This window comes from Callorhinus ursinus, unplaced genomic scaffold (genome assembly GCF_003265705.2).
Source record: "Callorhinus ursinus isolate GAN/ISIS: 27379988/994484 unplaced genomic scaffold, GSC_fseal_2.0 scaffold46, whole genome shotgun sequence".
In the NCBI taxonomy this organism is placed as follows: domain Eukaryota; kingdom Metazoa; phylum Chordata; class Mammalia; order Carnivora; family Otariidae; genus Callorhinus; species Callorhinus ursinus.
The window spans coordinates 5081080-5095164 of NW_027397108.1; the positions used below are offsets into that span (position 1 = coordinate 5081080).

Here is a 14085-nt window from a genome sequence, read left to right on the forward strand (position 1 = left end):
TGGGACCAGAAGTGGGCGGCTGGGGTTGGCTTAAAGGAGCAACAAAAAACTTTTCTGGGCTTGTGGGAATGTTCTGTGTTGCTATCTTGATGGAGATGGTGGTTACATGGGTGTATACATTCTTCAACACTTATCAACCTGTTCTCTTAAAGTGGGTGTGTTTTATTTCGTGTTAATTATTCTTCAATAACATGGATTTAAGAAGTGGAAAAAATGACCTGTAATCCGTCAATCCAGAGATAACCACTATTAAGGTTCTGTTGTGTGTAGGTAACTCAATCAGTCAACTGTGTGTTAGAAATATTAGTTCCAGATAAACACTCGATCCTCTGTAATACTTTTTACTAACCTCAGACATAATCATTTGGTGAAAGCAAGGAAAGGAAGGGGGAGAGAGGGTGGTACTTCGTGTTCTTTTGATGTCCAGCTTTGCCCTCTGAAACCAGAGAAGTTTGGGGGGGGGTGTGTGTGCAGTGATCATTCAGCTACCCGGTATCACAGGCTGCTGAAGAGGAAACCTGCTCCTACCCCCTCCCCCACCTCCCCATGCGGGAGCCTAGAAAGTGAGCTGACTTTATCTCAGCTCAGGAGAGGGGGGAGGCTATTCACCGACTTCAGGATGAAAACACGACTCCTCTCCTCATAGGAGGAAAATAGCACATTTTATTTGACCAGTACATTAAATGCCATCGGGATGGAGTGTGTGTTCCATTATGTTGGCGTCTCATGCCTGTTAAAAATGAGGTTTGGGAGTGCTCTCCTGGCCGGTGCCATTCTGAGACAGAGTTTCCAGACGGAGCTTCCCGAGAGATCCCCCAAAGAAATAGCGCCATGGGTAGGTACAAAATTGGGACCACTTAAGAACAATTTTGTTGCCTGCTTTTGGTGCTTGGCATCTTACTACAGGCATGCCTCATGCCACGAAATTGGCTCCAGAAACACGACTTGAAACAGGTTGCAACTTATTCCCTCCTGTGGGTCTGCGTGTTCCCTGACAGTCTGATAAAGCCGGCTGTGTTTGCTCCAGCCCCCGGGAAGCGGCATCTGAGGAGGAACATGCCATGGCATGAGGGTGGACAACATAATCGCCCCCAGAGGATGCCTGGGGAGCAGCGTGGACCGGCTAAGAGGGCGGGAAAACATCTTCCTTTAAACCAGGGGTTCTCAACCAGGGGTGATTTAGCCTTCCAGGTGACACATGGCAATGCCTGGAGTCATCGCGGTTGTCACGGATTACGGCTGCTACTGGTGTCTATGGGCTGAGGCCAGGGATGCTGCTAAATACCGTACAGCGCGCACCACAGCTGCCCGCCGTGAAGAACGATCCAGCCCCAAATGTTCATAGCGCCGAGCCTGAAAAACCCCGCAGACAGGCTGTGTTGAGAGTGTCTGAGTGCCACTTGTTGGGCAGATGGGGGAGGTCTGGACAAGTGGACTAGACGGAAAGCCAGTGACCAGGGCTGGGGAAACGTGGCCTCTCAACTGACAGTAGCCACATCAGATAGCCGCTGTTTATTCAAGGTGCCTACTTTGTGCCAGACTGTGAGCCCAATGCTGATGATCTCATTTAATGTCTATGACCTGGGAAGAGGTTCTTTTACCACCCCGCTTCATGGTAAATCAACAAAATACATAGAGCTGAGAAAGGGAAGGGCAAGGAGTTTGTTTCCTTCCTGGCATACTCTTTTTTTGGCGGGGGGAGATGATTGGAAGGGAGGGGTGTCTGGTTCCCCCCACGCAACTATGAGCTCTGTGAGGGCAGAATCTTGCGTGAGCTGGATCTGCAGTACACAAGTCCCCCCCTTCCCCGTGCTTTCAGGTACCCGCAATCAATCCGGGTCCAGAAGCAGATGATCCTCCTTCTGACATACGGTCAGAAGGTCAATAGTAGGGGCGCCTGGGTGGCTCAGTTGGTTAAGCCTCTGCCCAAGTGGCTCAGGTCATGATCCCGGGGTCCCGGGATCGAGTCCTGCATCAGGCTCCCTGCTCGGCGGGGGGCCTGCTTCTCCCTCTGCCTCTGCCACTTTCTCACTCTCCCAGATAAATAAAATCTTAAAAAAAAAAAAAAGGTCAGTAGTAACCTGATGCTACGTCACAGTGCTTACATCATTCCCCTCACTTCACCTCATCCTGTAGGTATTTAATCATCTCACATCCTCACAAGAAGGGAGAGTGCAGTACAATAAAGTATTTTGAGAGAGAAAGACCACATTCACATAACTTTTATCACAGTATATTGTTAAAACTGTTCTATTATTAGTCTCTGTTGTTAATCTCTTACTGTGCCTAATTTATGAATTAAACTTTATCATAGGTATCTATGTATAGGAAAACACCGTCTGTAGAGGGTTTGGTACTATCTGTGGCTTCAGGCATCCACTGGGGGGGGGGCGTCTTGGAACGTATCCCCTGCAGATAAAGGAGAACTAACTGTACCTAGCAAAGTCCTTGGCACTCTGGAGGCATGAATAGCTGGGTGTTTAATGGAATCGAATGAAAGAATGAAGGAAAGTGGCAGGGCAGTGTGGCCTAGTAGTTTGAATACAGGCACTGATTTCCAGCCATCAACAGATAACCACAGCGCATCTCCTCTGGGCCAGGCCCTAGAGACCCAGGCATCCTGGAGCTGACCCTACACTGGCTCATGAGAGCTGGTTGCTGGTTTTTCAGAAATTTTTCAAGTTGGTTGTCAAACAGCCACTAAACAAGCTTAAATTATATAAAGTTACAATTGTATTTTTAAAAGGTAATAGAACTCATCACTTCCTATTCTATTACATTTTATTAGTATCTCTGGTCTGAAGGTTATGTCTATTGCAGAGGTCTCCAAATGTGTAAAAGGGCCAGAAGGTAAGTATTTTGTTTTGCCAGCCACAAGCTGAATCTGGGCCCTCAGCCATTGTTTGCTGATGTGACCCCGGGTACATTGTATCTGTAGGTAGAAATATCCTATGATGGGATGCATCTCTTCCCAACTCCTTGTTCAGTGATGCACTTTGGTAGCTTGAAAACTGCCATGGTGGGAATATTTTCCACCAGGCAAATCAAATGCTCTAAATCAGGTTCTCTTCTTTCAGTCAGCTGACGGTTAAACATTTACCAGTAAACCACTGGGCACAGTGATGGGCAAAACTGGAATGAACCCTGCCCTCTTGGAGGGTACAGGGTGTTGGGTTTGTGCACCATTTCATGGTGGGGGTGGGGCAAGATGGGGGCTGGGCAGAGGCTGGTGGGGATCTCCACTGGGGACCACACCAAGGAGGAGTCCACCCAGCTCCAGGCATGTCCCCTGGAAGGGGCAGGAGTGCTGGGAGAGGGTGCTGAGGGAAACCTCTCCCAGGGCTGGCCATCAGCCCCATGTTCTCCTCCCCCACTAGGGACTTTGCCACTTCATCACATTCCTTTGAGGGCAGCCAGCTCTGTCTTTCCCCTCTTAGCTCAGGGGGAGACTTAGGCACCTGAGAGCCGAGATGTGAGCCCATGAGGGCAGTTTATTGCCTTTCACTGCAACCCTAGCTCCTAGCACAGAGCTTTGCCACAGTGAGTGGGCTCTCTACCCATGTGGCCCAGGAGGGGCCTGGCTTCTTCTTTGGAGGGTCTGGATCCGGTGACATCAAGGACAACTCGGGTGTGTGATCCATCCATGGAAACTCGACCTGCTTGCATCTCCTACAGAGGTTGGGGGCTTGCAGGGACGGGGCTTCTGATGGAATCTGGCACCTAGACTCATTGATTTTTAGGTTAGGAACCTGGAACAGTGAGAGGCAAGGGACTCTGCATTGGCCCACCGAGTATCAACGCTGCCCAATGTATAGACCCGGTCCTATTGCTTGCACATTCCTAAGCACCAGGGAATAGGTGAGTGTGACTATCACTTGGTCAATCACTGCCTATTTGTTGAGTTGACCCTACACTGCATGTAGGCACTGAGCTAGTTCTGCTGTCGGCCAGGAGCCGCTGCATTCTGCCTTCATGGATCTCTTCTTGCAGCATCCTGGGGGCTCCGTGTCACTGACTTCAAATGAACACCAAGAAATAGCATTTAAAGACGACATCAGTTGAATTCGACACTTCTCCCCTGAGCACCTGCGCAGGAAAACATTACAAAGAAGGAGTGGGGACAGTGTGGAATTTCAGGTCAAATGGAATTACGGGTTCACATCTTGGCTGGATTCCCACGGTTTTCTGACCATCTCTGAGCCTTAACTTCCTCACCTTTAGGATGGGGATGATAATGATTCTTGCCTTCCGGGCTCCTTGGGAGGAAGGAAGAGGAACGAACATGAAAGCCCTGCATAGTACCTGGCACTTGGCATGCTGCTCATTTTTATCATAATATTCCTACGTAATGTTCACAAATCAACCACTGTACCAAGCAGCCGCTGAGGATGTCTGGAATGGTCCTGGAAGAAATCGGGGATTCTCTGCACCCTGGTAAATCTCATTCTCCTGGAGTCTGCCCCCTGAATGGGGAGAGGGGGGGTCCACGGATGTCCCTAAGGTGGACAGCAGCTGCTCCGGCTGCCCTCCTCCATGACTCCTTGCCGGCCCCCACCATCGCCCTCCCGGGTGCTCTCAACAGCCTCCCCACTGCCTTCCCTGTCTCCGGGCTGCTTCTCCGCAAACCTTGTCCATGTCATGCTGTGGCCAGTGACCTTATGAAGGTGACATCTACAAGCCACTCCCGTGCGTGGTCCACGTGGTGGCTTTCGGTGGCTCTCAGAGGAAGTCCGTTTCCTGGACCTGCATTTCAGGGCACTACCTGTGCAGCCCCCGCTCACCTCTTAGGCCTCTGTCCTGCAACCCTGGGGCACTTTGCATGCCTTGGCAAATGCATGCAGCTTCCTGGACAGGCTGAGTGTCTCCCACGTCTTTACCTTTGCATGTGCCATTCCCCCTTCCAGGGGCACCTTTGCCCTTCTTTTACCTGATTCCTGAAGACCTCCTGGGGTTGGGACGTGTACCCCAGCGCCACAGTATGGCTCAGGTGTCCTCTCTCCGCTCCTCTAGCCCAGGCACAGCATGGTCATTGCCTTTATACTGTCCTAGCCTCTAAGCTCTGAGCCTGATGAGCTAAGTGAGCCTGGCGAGTCCCTCAGCCTCTCTGTACCCTTGTCTGCCCGAGGGGACGATGATGAAACCCATATTACAGGTGCTGTGAGAAGGAACAGTTGTATGCACGCACAGCACTTAGCATACAGGAAGAGCTCCATAAAAGGTTGGAAGAGCAGGCCTAACCCCACCCCTTGGCGGCCTGGGGGTTTTAGTCACGACCATACCCTGAATCCACATCTGTATCATGAGGGGGGGGCATGCGCTTGACCCTCTCTTGCTTGATGATTTTCTCAGGGCTGTAAACTTTTAGAATTCGAAGGACAGAATTTGCCAGCAAATTGTGGAGAGTTGATCAATTCCCCATTTTCTCACCTAACTGCCTCCCCCAGGACCCAGGAGGAGAGAATGGCCCATCTCCTGACACATGGCACATGCTCTGCCCTATGGCCTCCCACCCCCCCATTCCTGCCAGGCTCAGGGATAGGATCTTTCCAGGAGTCCCTCCACCTTGTCTGTTGTTGGGAGAGAGTGGGGAGGGGATAATCCCCACCACAGGGATGCTGTGGGCAAGCTGCCAGTCAATTCAACACACACACACACACACACACACACACTCATATAATCACTACAGAGGCACCTTCACTTAACAAAAAAGGCAAAAATCTGGGGCTTTAAATGGTATTAACTGCAGAAGCGTGCGGCTGTGGGAAGACCTGGCGGAGGAGCTGAGCATTTGCTGGGTGGCTTCAGGTGCCGCTCCTGATGCCAGAAAGAGGACGTTTTTGTTTCAGGGTTGGAGTTCCTAGGTGACACTGTGGTTCATTCCAATATGATTCTCTCCCAGCCTTCTGCTGGGCCTGCCCATGCAGGGATGAATGGGCTGGTCTGAGGGGAGAGGCAAAGAAGCTGGCAAGGCTGGGGCTCAGGAAGAAGGGGAGTGGCCCAGTAACTTTGGGGAGGGACTTTGTTGTCTAGGTTCCTAGAAGGGGTCAGACTCGAGGGGCACAGGAGGGGGGCTGGGGAATCTGTCCCCTCCCCCAGGCGGCTTGAGGACCACAAGGGCCGAGTCCCGACAGACATCTGTAAAAGGCCAGGGGGCTCTCGGACGGAGTCCGACAGGCTGAGACAGGGCAGTGTGGGCTCATTATCCGGATAACTGAGAGGACATTTTAAAATCGAAGAACCACCCCTGCCTATAGCCCCATCTAGCCAGTCAGGTGGACAGCCTGAGCTGTGGAGGGGGTGTCACAGGTCAGGCGGTCCAGCCCCCCCCCCCCCCCCGCCTCCCCCCCCGCCCGTCCCGCCCTGCCGCCCACCCCCAAACGCCCCCCCCCTCACCCGGGCCCTGGGTTTGCACCTGGCCGCACGTCGGCCGCCCGCATCCGCACGTCCCGGGGCGTTGACCGTTCCGATCCGGGCCGGCCGGGGCGGCTGGGGGGCCGGGCGGGGGCGGGCGGGCCGCACCGCTTCGCACCGGCCCCGGCACCGGCCTGGGCACCGGCGGGGGCGCGGCTGGGCGTGACGTCACGCGCCCCGCCCCCGCGGCCCCCGCCCACCCCTACGTTCCGGGCGGGGCTGGGCCGGGGCCTGCCGGGGCTCGCCCGCCGCGGCCCCCTCCCCAGGGGCCGCCCCCTCCGGTCGGGCCGCGCCTCGGCCCCTCGCGTCCCCGCCCGGCGGCCGACTCCGCCTGCGAGAGGCCGAAGCCGCGGCGGCCGCCGCCGTTGCCGCCATTGACGTCAGAGGGGCGGGCACATGACCCCGCGGGGACCAATCGCGCGGGCGCCGAGCGGCTTCTGCAATCTCTCAACTGAGCCGGCCCCCGCGGCCCCCGCCGCACACTCGCCCGCGGACGGCCGCCCAGACACACGTACTGTACACACGAGCGGGCGGCGGGGCCGAGACACGCCCGCCCGCCCGCGCGGCCCCGGCCCCCGCCGCTGCCCCGCGTCCCCGCCCGCCGCCCGCCGCCCGCCGCCGCGCCGCTCCGGCCACCGCGAGCATGCACCCGACGAGCTAGGAGGAAGCGGAGCCGCGAGGAAGCGCCGAGCGCCGGCCGGCCACCCGCCCGCCGCCAGCCCGCCGGCCCCTCCCCTGCCGGGCGCCCCCCCCAGCCCCACGCCCCCCCACCTTCCTGGGCGGTGGGGGGGGTGCGGGCCGCCGCTCGGGGGCCCCGCCGCCCCGGCAGCCCGGGACAGCCCCCTTTCCCCGCCCCCGGCCCCCGCCCCGGCCCGGCCGGCCATGGATCTGACCAGCAGCTCGGGCGGCGGCGGCGACCCCCGGCAGATCGAGGAGACCAAGCCGCTGCTGGGGGGCGACGTGCCGGCCCCCGAGGGCACGAAGATGGGCGCCGTGCCCTGCCGCCGGGCCCTTCTGCTGTGCAACGGGATGAGGTACAAACTGCTGCAGGAGGGCGACATCCAGGTCTGTGTCATCCGGCACCCGCGGACCTTTCTCAGCAAGATCCTCACCTCGAAATTCCTGAGGCGCTGGGAGCCGCACCACCTAACGCTGGCCGACAACAGCCTGGCGTCCGCCACGGTGAGTCGCTCTGCGCGGCGGCGGCGCGCCGGCACCCCCGCGCCTCGCCTCGGGGCCGGGAGGCGCCCCCTCTCGCCGCCGCCCCCTGCCCGCCGCTGCACCTGGAGCCCGGGGCCTGCGGGGTGCCGGGTCGGCCCGGGGCCGGGGCAGGGGGCGGCGGGGGGACCCCGGTGCCCCCCTCCCGGCCTGCGCCCCGGGCTGCCTTGTGCCCAGCGGGCGGGCTCGGGGAGACCCCTAGGAATTCTGCATAGGATCCGGGCCACCCCAGCCTGGGCATCTGGGGACCTCCCGGGCCCAGCGCTAGCTAGTGTTTCTTATGGATGGGACCGTGGGATAGACCTGGGCTGGGCCCCGAGGGTGGTGGGGGTTCCCTTTCTGAAAGCCCGCGGCCCTTCTGGATCTGCGCTGGAGGGGAAACCAAAACAACCAAAAAAGAAAGAAAGAAAGAAAACCTAACAACCTCGAAACCCCAAAACCCAAAGAATTTCCAGAAGCCAGTTCCTTTCTGTGCTCTACTGTCTTTTTCCTGCCCAGGCTGATAGGCAAAACTGGGTGCTTCCCTTTCTGAAAAATCTCATTCGCACGTTGGGAGGTTGGAAGGGGAAGGGGACGGGGGAGGGGGCAGGGGTCCTGGACTATCTCCTCCCCACCGAGGGGCGGTCAAGTTCTGGAGTGGAAGCTGGCCCGTGGGGCCCTGGTCTTGCATTGTCTGTTAAGTGTGTGTATACGTGTGTTCTGTGGCTGGTTTTATTTTGTTACTGTTATTGTTTCTAATATATGGCTGGGACTGGGTCCGCTGGATGAGAGGGAGAGAAGTCACTGATCTGTTTCTGAAATCAAATCTGCAAGGTGGGGAAAGAGCTGTGGTGGGGTCGCAGGGTGTGGGGGTGGCGGGCAGGAGCCTGAGCAGGATGCTTTGTGTTTTTGAAACAAGGACAGTTTCAAGCACCAGCTCTGCTTGGGCCTGAGCCTTGCTGAGGGGATCCCGTCCTCTGTGGAGAGGTGGCAGGTCTTCTCCAGAATGCACACTCCCCCTGGGGTGGCTGGGATCCTGTTTACTAAGCACGGTTGTTGGGGGGGTGGGGGCGGGTGGTGGTGGTGGTGGTGGTGGTGGCAGAATCCAATGCCTGCCCACACCTGTGCCAAGAAAACCCAGCCAGGAAACAGGGTGTCGCTTACATGGCATGTCACAAACGTGTAGCGTGTGTAGACATTTCCCCGGCATCCATGTTCCCTTGGCAGTGTGTCACAGGCTGTGACACATGCTCCAAGGAATGGGGAGGGGGGAAAAGTTAGCAGAAGAAGCCCTACTCCTCGAAACCACTCCCCCCTCCCGAAAGCATTGAAGCACATGAGGACTCTTATTCTGAATTTTGGGTCCGACGTGCTTAGAACACCTATTTTTTTTCTTTCCTGTGGGCAGGTTGGTGCAGTATCTGCAAAGACTTCTTCCTCAGGGAGGATCGCTGGTTGCCGTGAGGCGGTCCGGTCCCAGGTTCAGGCTCATGCATGTTCTTAAGCCCATCCGAAGCCACAGGCCTCAGCATTTGGCTTTTCATTTGATGGAGGGAGAGCCTCAGAAAATTCACCAGCACGCAGTGCTTCAGGTTCAGGGAGGAATCAGTGCCCTTAATAGTTTCCTGCCTGGGATCAGGAGCCCCCCAATCTGGCTTCAGAATTTCCCCCTGCTTCAGGGGGGCATTGTTGTTTTTCTACCGCCCCTCAAAATGAAGGGGAGTTGGGAGGGGGGAGGAAAGGGTTGAGAGGCACAGTGACCCTCCTTGGGAGAAGCCTCGAGCGTGTGCTCTGCTGCTGCTGGCCATGGTCTGGTGGGGAAAGCCAGCTTTGGAGGCTCCGAGGTCCCCCTCCCCCAGCTTGCTCCGATTGCTCAAGGGGTCTGTAGGAGAGAGAGGAGAGGAACAAAGACAGGCTGGGCACTGGTTCCTCCAGCAGCCAGAGGCCCCGGCACCACCCTCACCAGCCGAGGTGGGTGGTACCTTGGTAGCTTAGGCTTCTCCGGAGAGGAGCTGTGATTTTCAGGACTGGGGATGAGGGCCATCCCTGGAACAAGATTTGTCTCGGCAGAACCCTGCTCTGGTAGGGTTGGAAATGGGGAAGTAGGAGCTATGAGCAAGTGTCCGAGGGGCTGGCAAATCCCCCTTCCTCCGCCTGTGGCCACTAAGCCCTGTGGGCAGGGGATGTCCTTGCATTTTGCCCTGGTGGGCTCCAGTGGGGTGCAGGGCTCTCTGTGCCAGGGCCTGTGAGTGTGGAGGGGGCTGCTGAGGGCAGTCCTGGCTGTGGCAGTGGCCTCCAGGGCAGAAGTGGGGTTGGAAGTGTACCAGGGACCTCGTCCCATCATGAAACACCTGGTTGGTGTCCAGGCCCTGGGGAAGCAAAGCAGGCCCTGAGGGGTTTCTCTGAGGCCTGGGCATTATGTAATCTGTCTGCATTTTATAGTGTGGCCCAAGCATGCTATTGAGAAATATTAGCCCAAATGAAACAGAGGTGAATTTGAGTGTAGTTCACTGCAACAAAAGCCCTCTGCAGCCCTGTGGCTTTGCAGAGTCCCCTGGCCCAGCCGCAAGCTGCCGACAGATCAGGTATGTTCCGGATCGGGTCATATCCTTCCATGAAATGTACATCATCCATATATTAAGCTGCCTGCACAGCCCAACTCAGAACCATCTGGTAATTATGTGGTTAATTGTGTAGGCTTCAGGAACAGGACTCAGTGATTGATCTGGATTCAAACCGATAAACAAACCAAATACACTCCTGCCCAAACCGTCTTTGGAGTCTGTCTACACTGATCCGATTAACTGGATCGTTGTCAGAGATAAAGGCTTCCAGGACCACAGCTGCATCAGGCTAGGGTGGAGGAAGCACATGGGGGCTCCCAGCCCGCCTGGTAGACTGCTCCAGCTGGGTACACCCCTCAGGTGGACCTCAGTTGATTCCCCGCTGGGGAGATGGGCCCAGCCCAGGGCCCTGGGGGCTGGCAGCCTATCCCCCTGGCCTGGCCGTAAACTTTGCCGTCTGTGGGGTCAGGTTGGAGCTTACCCCTGTGCCAGTCTCCTGGGCCAGTTACTGATTAAATCCTTGCAGAGCCAGCAGTGTGCCTGACTCTGCCTGTGACAGTTTGGGGCCTGATGCACTCTGTGCTCGAGACTTTGGATCCCCAGTGCTCATAAACAAAGAAGGAAACACAAAGGCAGCAGTGACCTGGCTGACGTGTGAGGGGTGATTGGGACGCGTCTGCCCCCTCCCCTGAGTACACACGACCACACCTGTGGGCCTGCCCAGACTGTGGCCTAGACGTGGTGCCTCATTCCCCTTTTGCATCCAGACTTCTCATTCCCCCGGCTTCCTTGGGCTTTTCGTGGCTGCCGACTGTAGTGTGGGTTGCAGCCAAGGGCCAGGGGTTCTGCAGAAGCAGCCGGGTCCACACGACCAGAATCCATTTTGCGGTTCTCTTGTGTGGGTTGAATTTGATCACCTGCTAGACATGTTTGTCCGCTGGAAAGAGGGCTTTTGTCTGCGTGCTTTGTTTCTCTGCACTGAAGAAGCACAAATAAGCTGCCTACCTTTTCTTTCACCTTATTTTATTACATGCGGCACGTGGCATCTCCGAATGGTGGGTCGGATCCGAAAACCCGTTTCTTCCCTGACCAAACAGGATAGGGGTTGGTGCACAGGTGACCGCAGCCTTCTCTATTTTCAAGCCTTAATTCCTCAGTGCCTTGTTTTTAAGTTTTCTCCCCTCTGCTCCTCCAGTTGCAGTGTTTCTGGGCTTTTTATCATGGCAGGGAAAAGAGAAGTCACCTTAATCCTTGTCAGTCTCTTTAATTTGGTGTTCTCTTGGGGGGCAGCAACCTTCTGAACTTGGATTTTATTAACTAAGCACCTGCTGGGTGTCCAGTGCCCAGTGGAGAGCTCAGCCCCATGGTGTGCTTTCTGCCTGAGAATTAAAGTCTGTGTCGTCCAGGATAGTGGCGGGTCCCACGGGGACGGGTCTGCGTGTGCGTGCGCATGCGTGTTTTTTCCACTTTGTCACTGCCCGGCTCTTGTCAGTCCATCCTTCCCGCCTTTGGTTTATTGGATGTTTTCTGCGTCAGTGAGTGAACACAAATAATTTTTTTTCTTTCAGTACCGTTTGTCCTAAGATTTTGGCGTCTGTCAAGTTTGTTTCCTGGGTAACATGTCTGATTGGAGGGGTGGAGGGCCGGGGGGGGGGGCAGAGACAGAAGAGGAGAAAAGAATCTAAATTCTTCATAAACAGCAAACATGTTTTGCCTCTCCCAGGTTGTAATAAATAAATAAATGCATTTTAAGGAGGGAGTAAGTTTGATGCTGCCATTTGCCTCGCATAGTCCGAGGTGCTCTTTCTGGCCGTGGGCAGAATCGTGCCAGTCCAGGTGGATGGTGTTTCATGGCATGTGGCTGGGCTTTGCTGCCAAACTGGCGGTGGAGACAGGCGTGTGTTCCTGGCTTGGGCTCCATGGCCTACAAGTGACTTCTGCTTGGCACTTCCCGCTTGTGCACCCGCCGACTCGGCTGGCAGTGGGAGAGGGCATTTCTGGGGTACTGTGTCCGGTGAGGCGTAGGGGTAGCCTGGCAGCTGTGTTGTCCTGAGAACCGAAGCTGTCTCAGGGTTCCTCCCCTGCCAGCCTTGGGGAATCAGGGTGGCCTCTTTTTCCTCCGAGCCAGCCGGGCTGGGCCCACGTGAAGGGCACCCTCTTGGTGTTTTGGTGGAATAGACATTTGAGGTGGTTGAATTATGCCTTCGATTAAAGGATTAAATGAGATTAAGTGAGGCAGTGTGATACGGTTTAGGGTGTCCTCACCATGGGGCAGACCTGGCCTGGGCTTTGCTGTCACATGGCGCCGGGTCTGAATTCGGAGGTTATGATTTCCTGGCTGTGTGTCTTAGCTCATTGCTTTCCCTTGGTGGGCCTTGCTTTTTTTTTCCATCTGGAGAGTGGTATAATCCTACCTACCTCATTTATAGGGTTGCCGTAAGGTTTGGAGATAATTCTGAGTCCTACCTGGTAGGACGGCCAGCACAGGGTGGGAATACGAGCAGGGGCCAGTGTTCCAATTCGCGTTTTCTTAATTGCCCCGAGAGAGCTTCTTGAAATTCTGCGCAAGTAGAAAGGACTGTTGCTATTTAAAAGTGGGCAGTCTCCAGAGAAAAGTCTCCTGCGATGAGCAGTGCACTTGGGAAGGTTAGGGGTAGTGAGTAGATCTGCTGTGTTTGCAGGCAGTGAGACTGTTGAAAGCAGTTTAAGAAAGACTCCTCAGGAGCACAGTCTAGTTTCTTTAAAGAAAACATCCCACAAAGCTCTTTTTTTTTTTTTAATTGCAACAATAGTACGCACATCAAATAAACTCAGATAGTACAACAAGGCGTATCGGGAAAAATACACTTTTCATGCCCCCGTGGCGCTTCGTTGTCCTGCTTGCGGGCAAGCCCTCTTACCCATTTCTTCCGTATCCTTGCTGCCCATTCTGGGCCGTGACTGGTCATTGGACAGGGTATTCTATAGACGATTCCAGATCTGTGCACACGTGGCGGCATGGTGCTCTGTGGTGGAAGTGCAGCGTGATGCTGCTAGACCATCTCCTACTGCTGGACCTTTAGGTTAGACCCAGTCTTTTGCTGTTTGAAACAAGACACTTTCCATCTTTATTCAGTGGAGTTGTTCCTGTTTTGATAATTTGAATGTTTTTTGTTTCTTTGGTGGGTGTTCAAATACTTAGTCCCAGAATGCTTGCAAGGAAGAGCTGACCTTCCCCCGGAGGGGGCTGGGCAGTGTTGCCTGGGGTCCTGGCCGCCTGCAGGCATGCTTCCATCTGGCTTCATGTCATCAGCTGTGGAGCCCCCTCGGAGAGTCCGCCCACCTGGCCCCCCAGGAACCGAACACAGGTGAGCAGGGGGCTCTGGGCAGTCACGCTGACCTGTGCCCCGAGGACAAGAGTCTGCGTGGCCCAGGCTGGCTGTTTCCTGCTCCACCTGAGAGCATCGTTTTTGTCCCCAGACTTCCTGCTTCCCCAGGATGGGAGCCAGGCCGCCCAGCCCCGTGGTAGAGAAAGGGAGGAAGTGAGAGTGTCTCTTCCCCACTCCTGGCTCTGGCGACAAAGCACCCAGTGAGTTCATCGGGGCGCCGAGGGAGGCGGTGCACGTTTGAAAGGAAGCTTTGCTGACATCAGCAGCGCCACAACCAAAGGGTGGTGAGGTGTGTGTGTGTGTGTGTGTGTGTGTGTGTGTGCGCGCGCGCGTGCGTGTGTGCTGTCCCTGAGTTCTGAGGCAAAGGAGATCTCAGAGGAAGCGTTTCTGATGCAGGAATTGGTACCCATGTTCAGGAACCATTTCATTATACCTGCCACATGCATGTGTATCAGCGTTGGGCTGTGCAGTGAGGTGGCTGGAGAACAGCCAGACCCAGTGGAGTGGTCAGATAGGTGAGCTTGAATCCCTGCCCTGCAACTTCC

General features: G+C 55.8%; 1 protein-coding gene and 1 long non-coding RNA gene across 3 annotated transcripts in view; one reads left to right on the forward strand and one right to left on the reverse strand.

Moving 5' to 3' along the window:
• Nucleotides 1-651: 651 nt before the first annotated feature.
• LOC112814821 (uncharacterized) lies at nt 652-6809 on the reverse strand. 2 transcript variants are annotated; one of them, XR_003205875.2, is made up of 4 exons: nt 6413-6809; nt 5742-5940; nt 4216-4256; nt 652-1044 (listed from the first exon to the last, which is right to left on the reverse strand). It is a non-coding gene; the product is annotated as an uncharacterized lncRNA (long non-coding RNA). The 2 variants fall into 2 exon arrangements; XR_012375202.1 differs by having other exon boundaries at nt 652-1353.
• A 263-nt stretch (nt 6810-7072) lies between these two features.
• CMIP (c-Maf inducing protein) overlaps nt 7073-14085 on the forward strand; it is a 228954-nt gene continuing 221941 nt past the window's right edge. Inside the window, exon 1 of the mRNA XM_025860400.2 lies at nt 7073-7593. Within this exon, the coding sequence (XP_025716185.1) occupies nt 7294-7593 (300 nt within the window). The 5' untranslated portion in view covers nt 7073-7293. The remainder of the gene's footprint in view (nt 7594-14085) is intronic.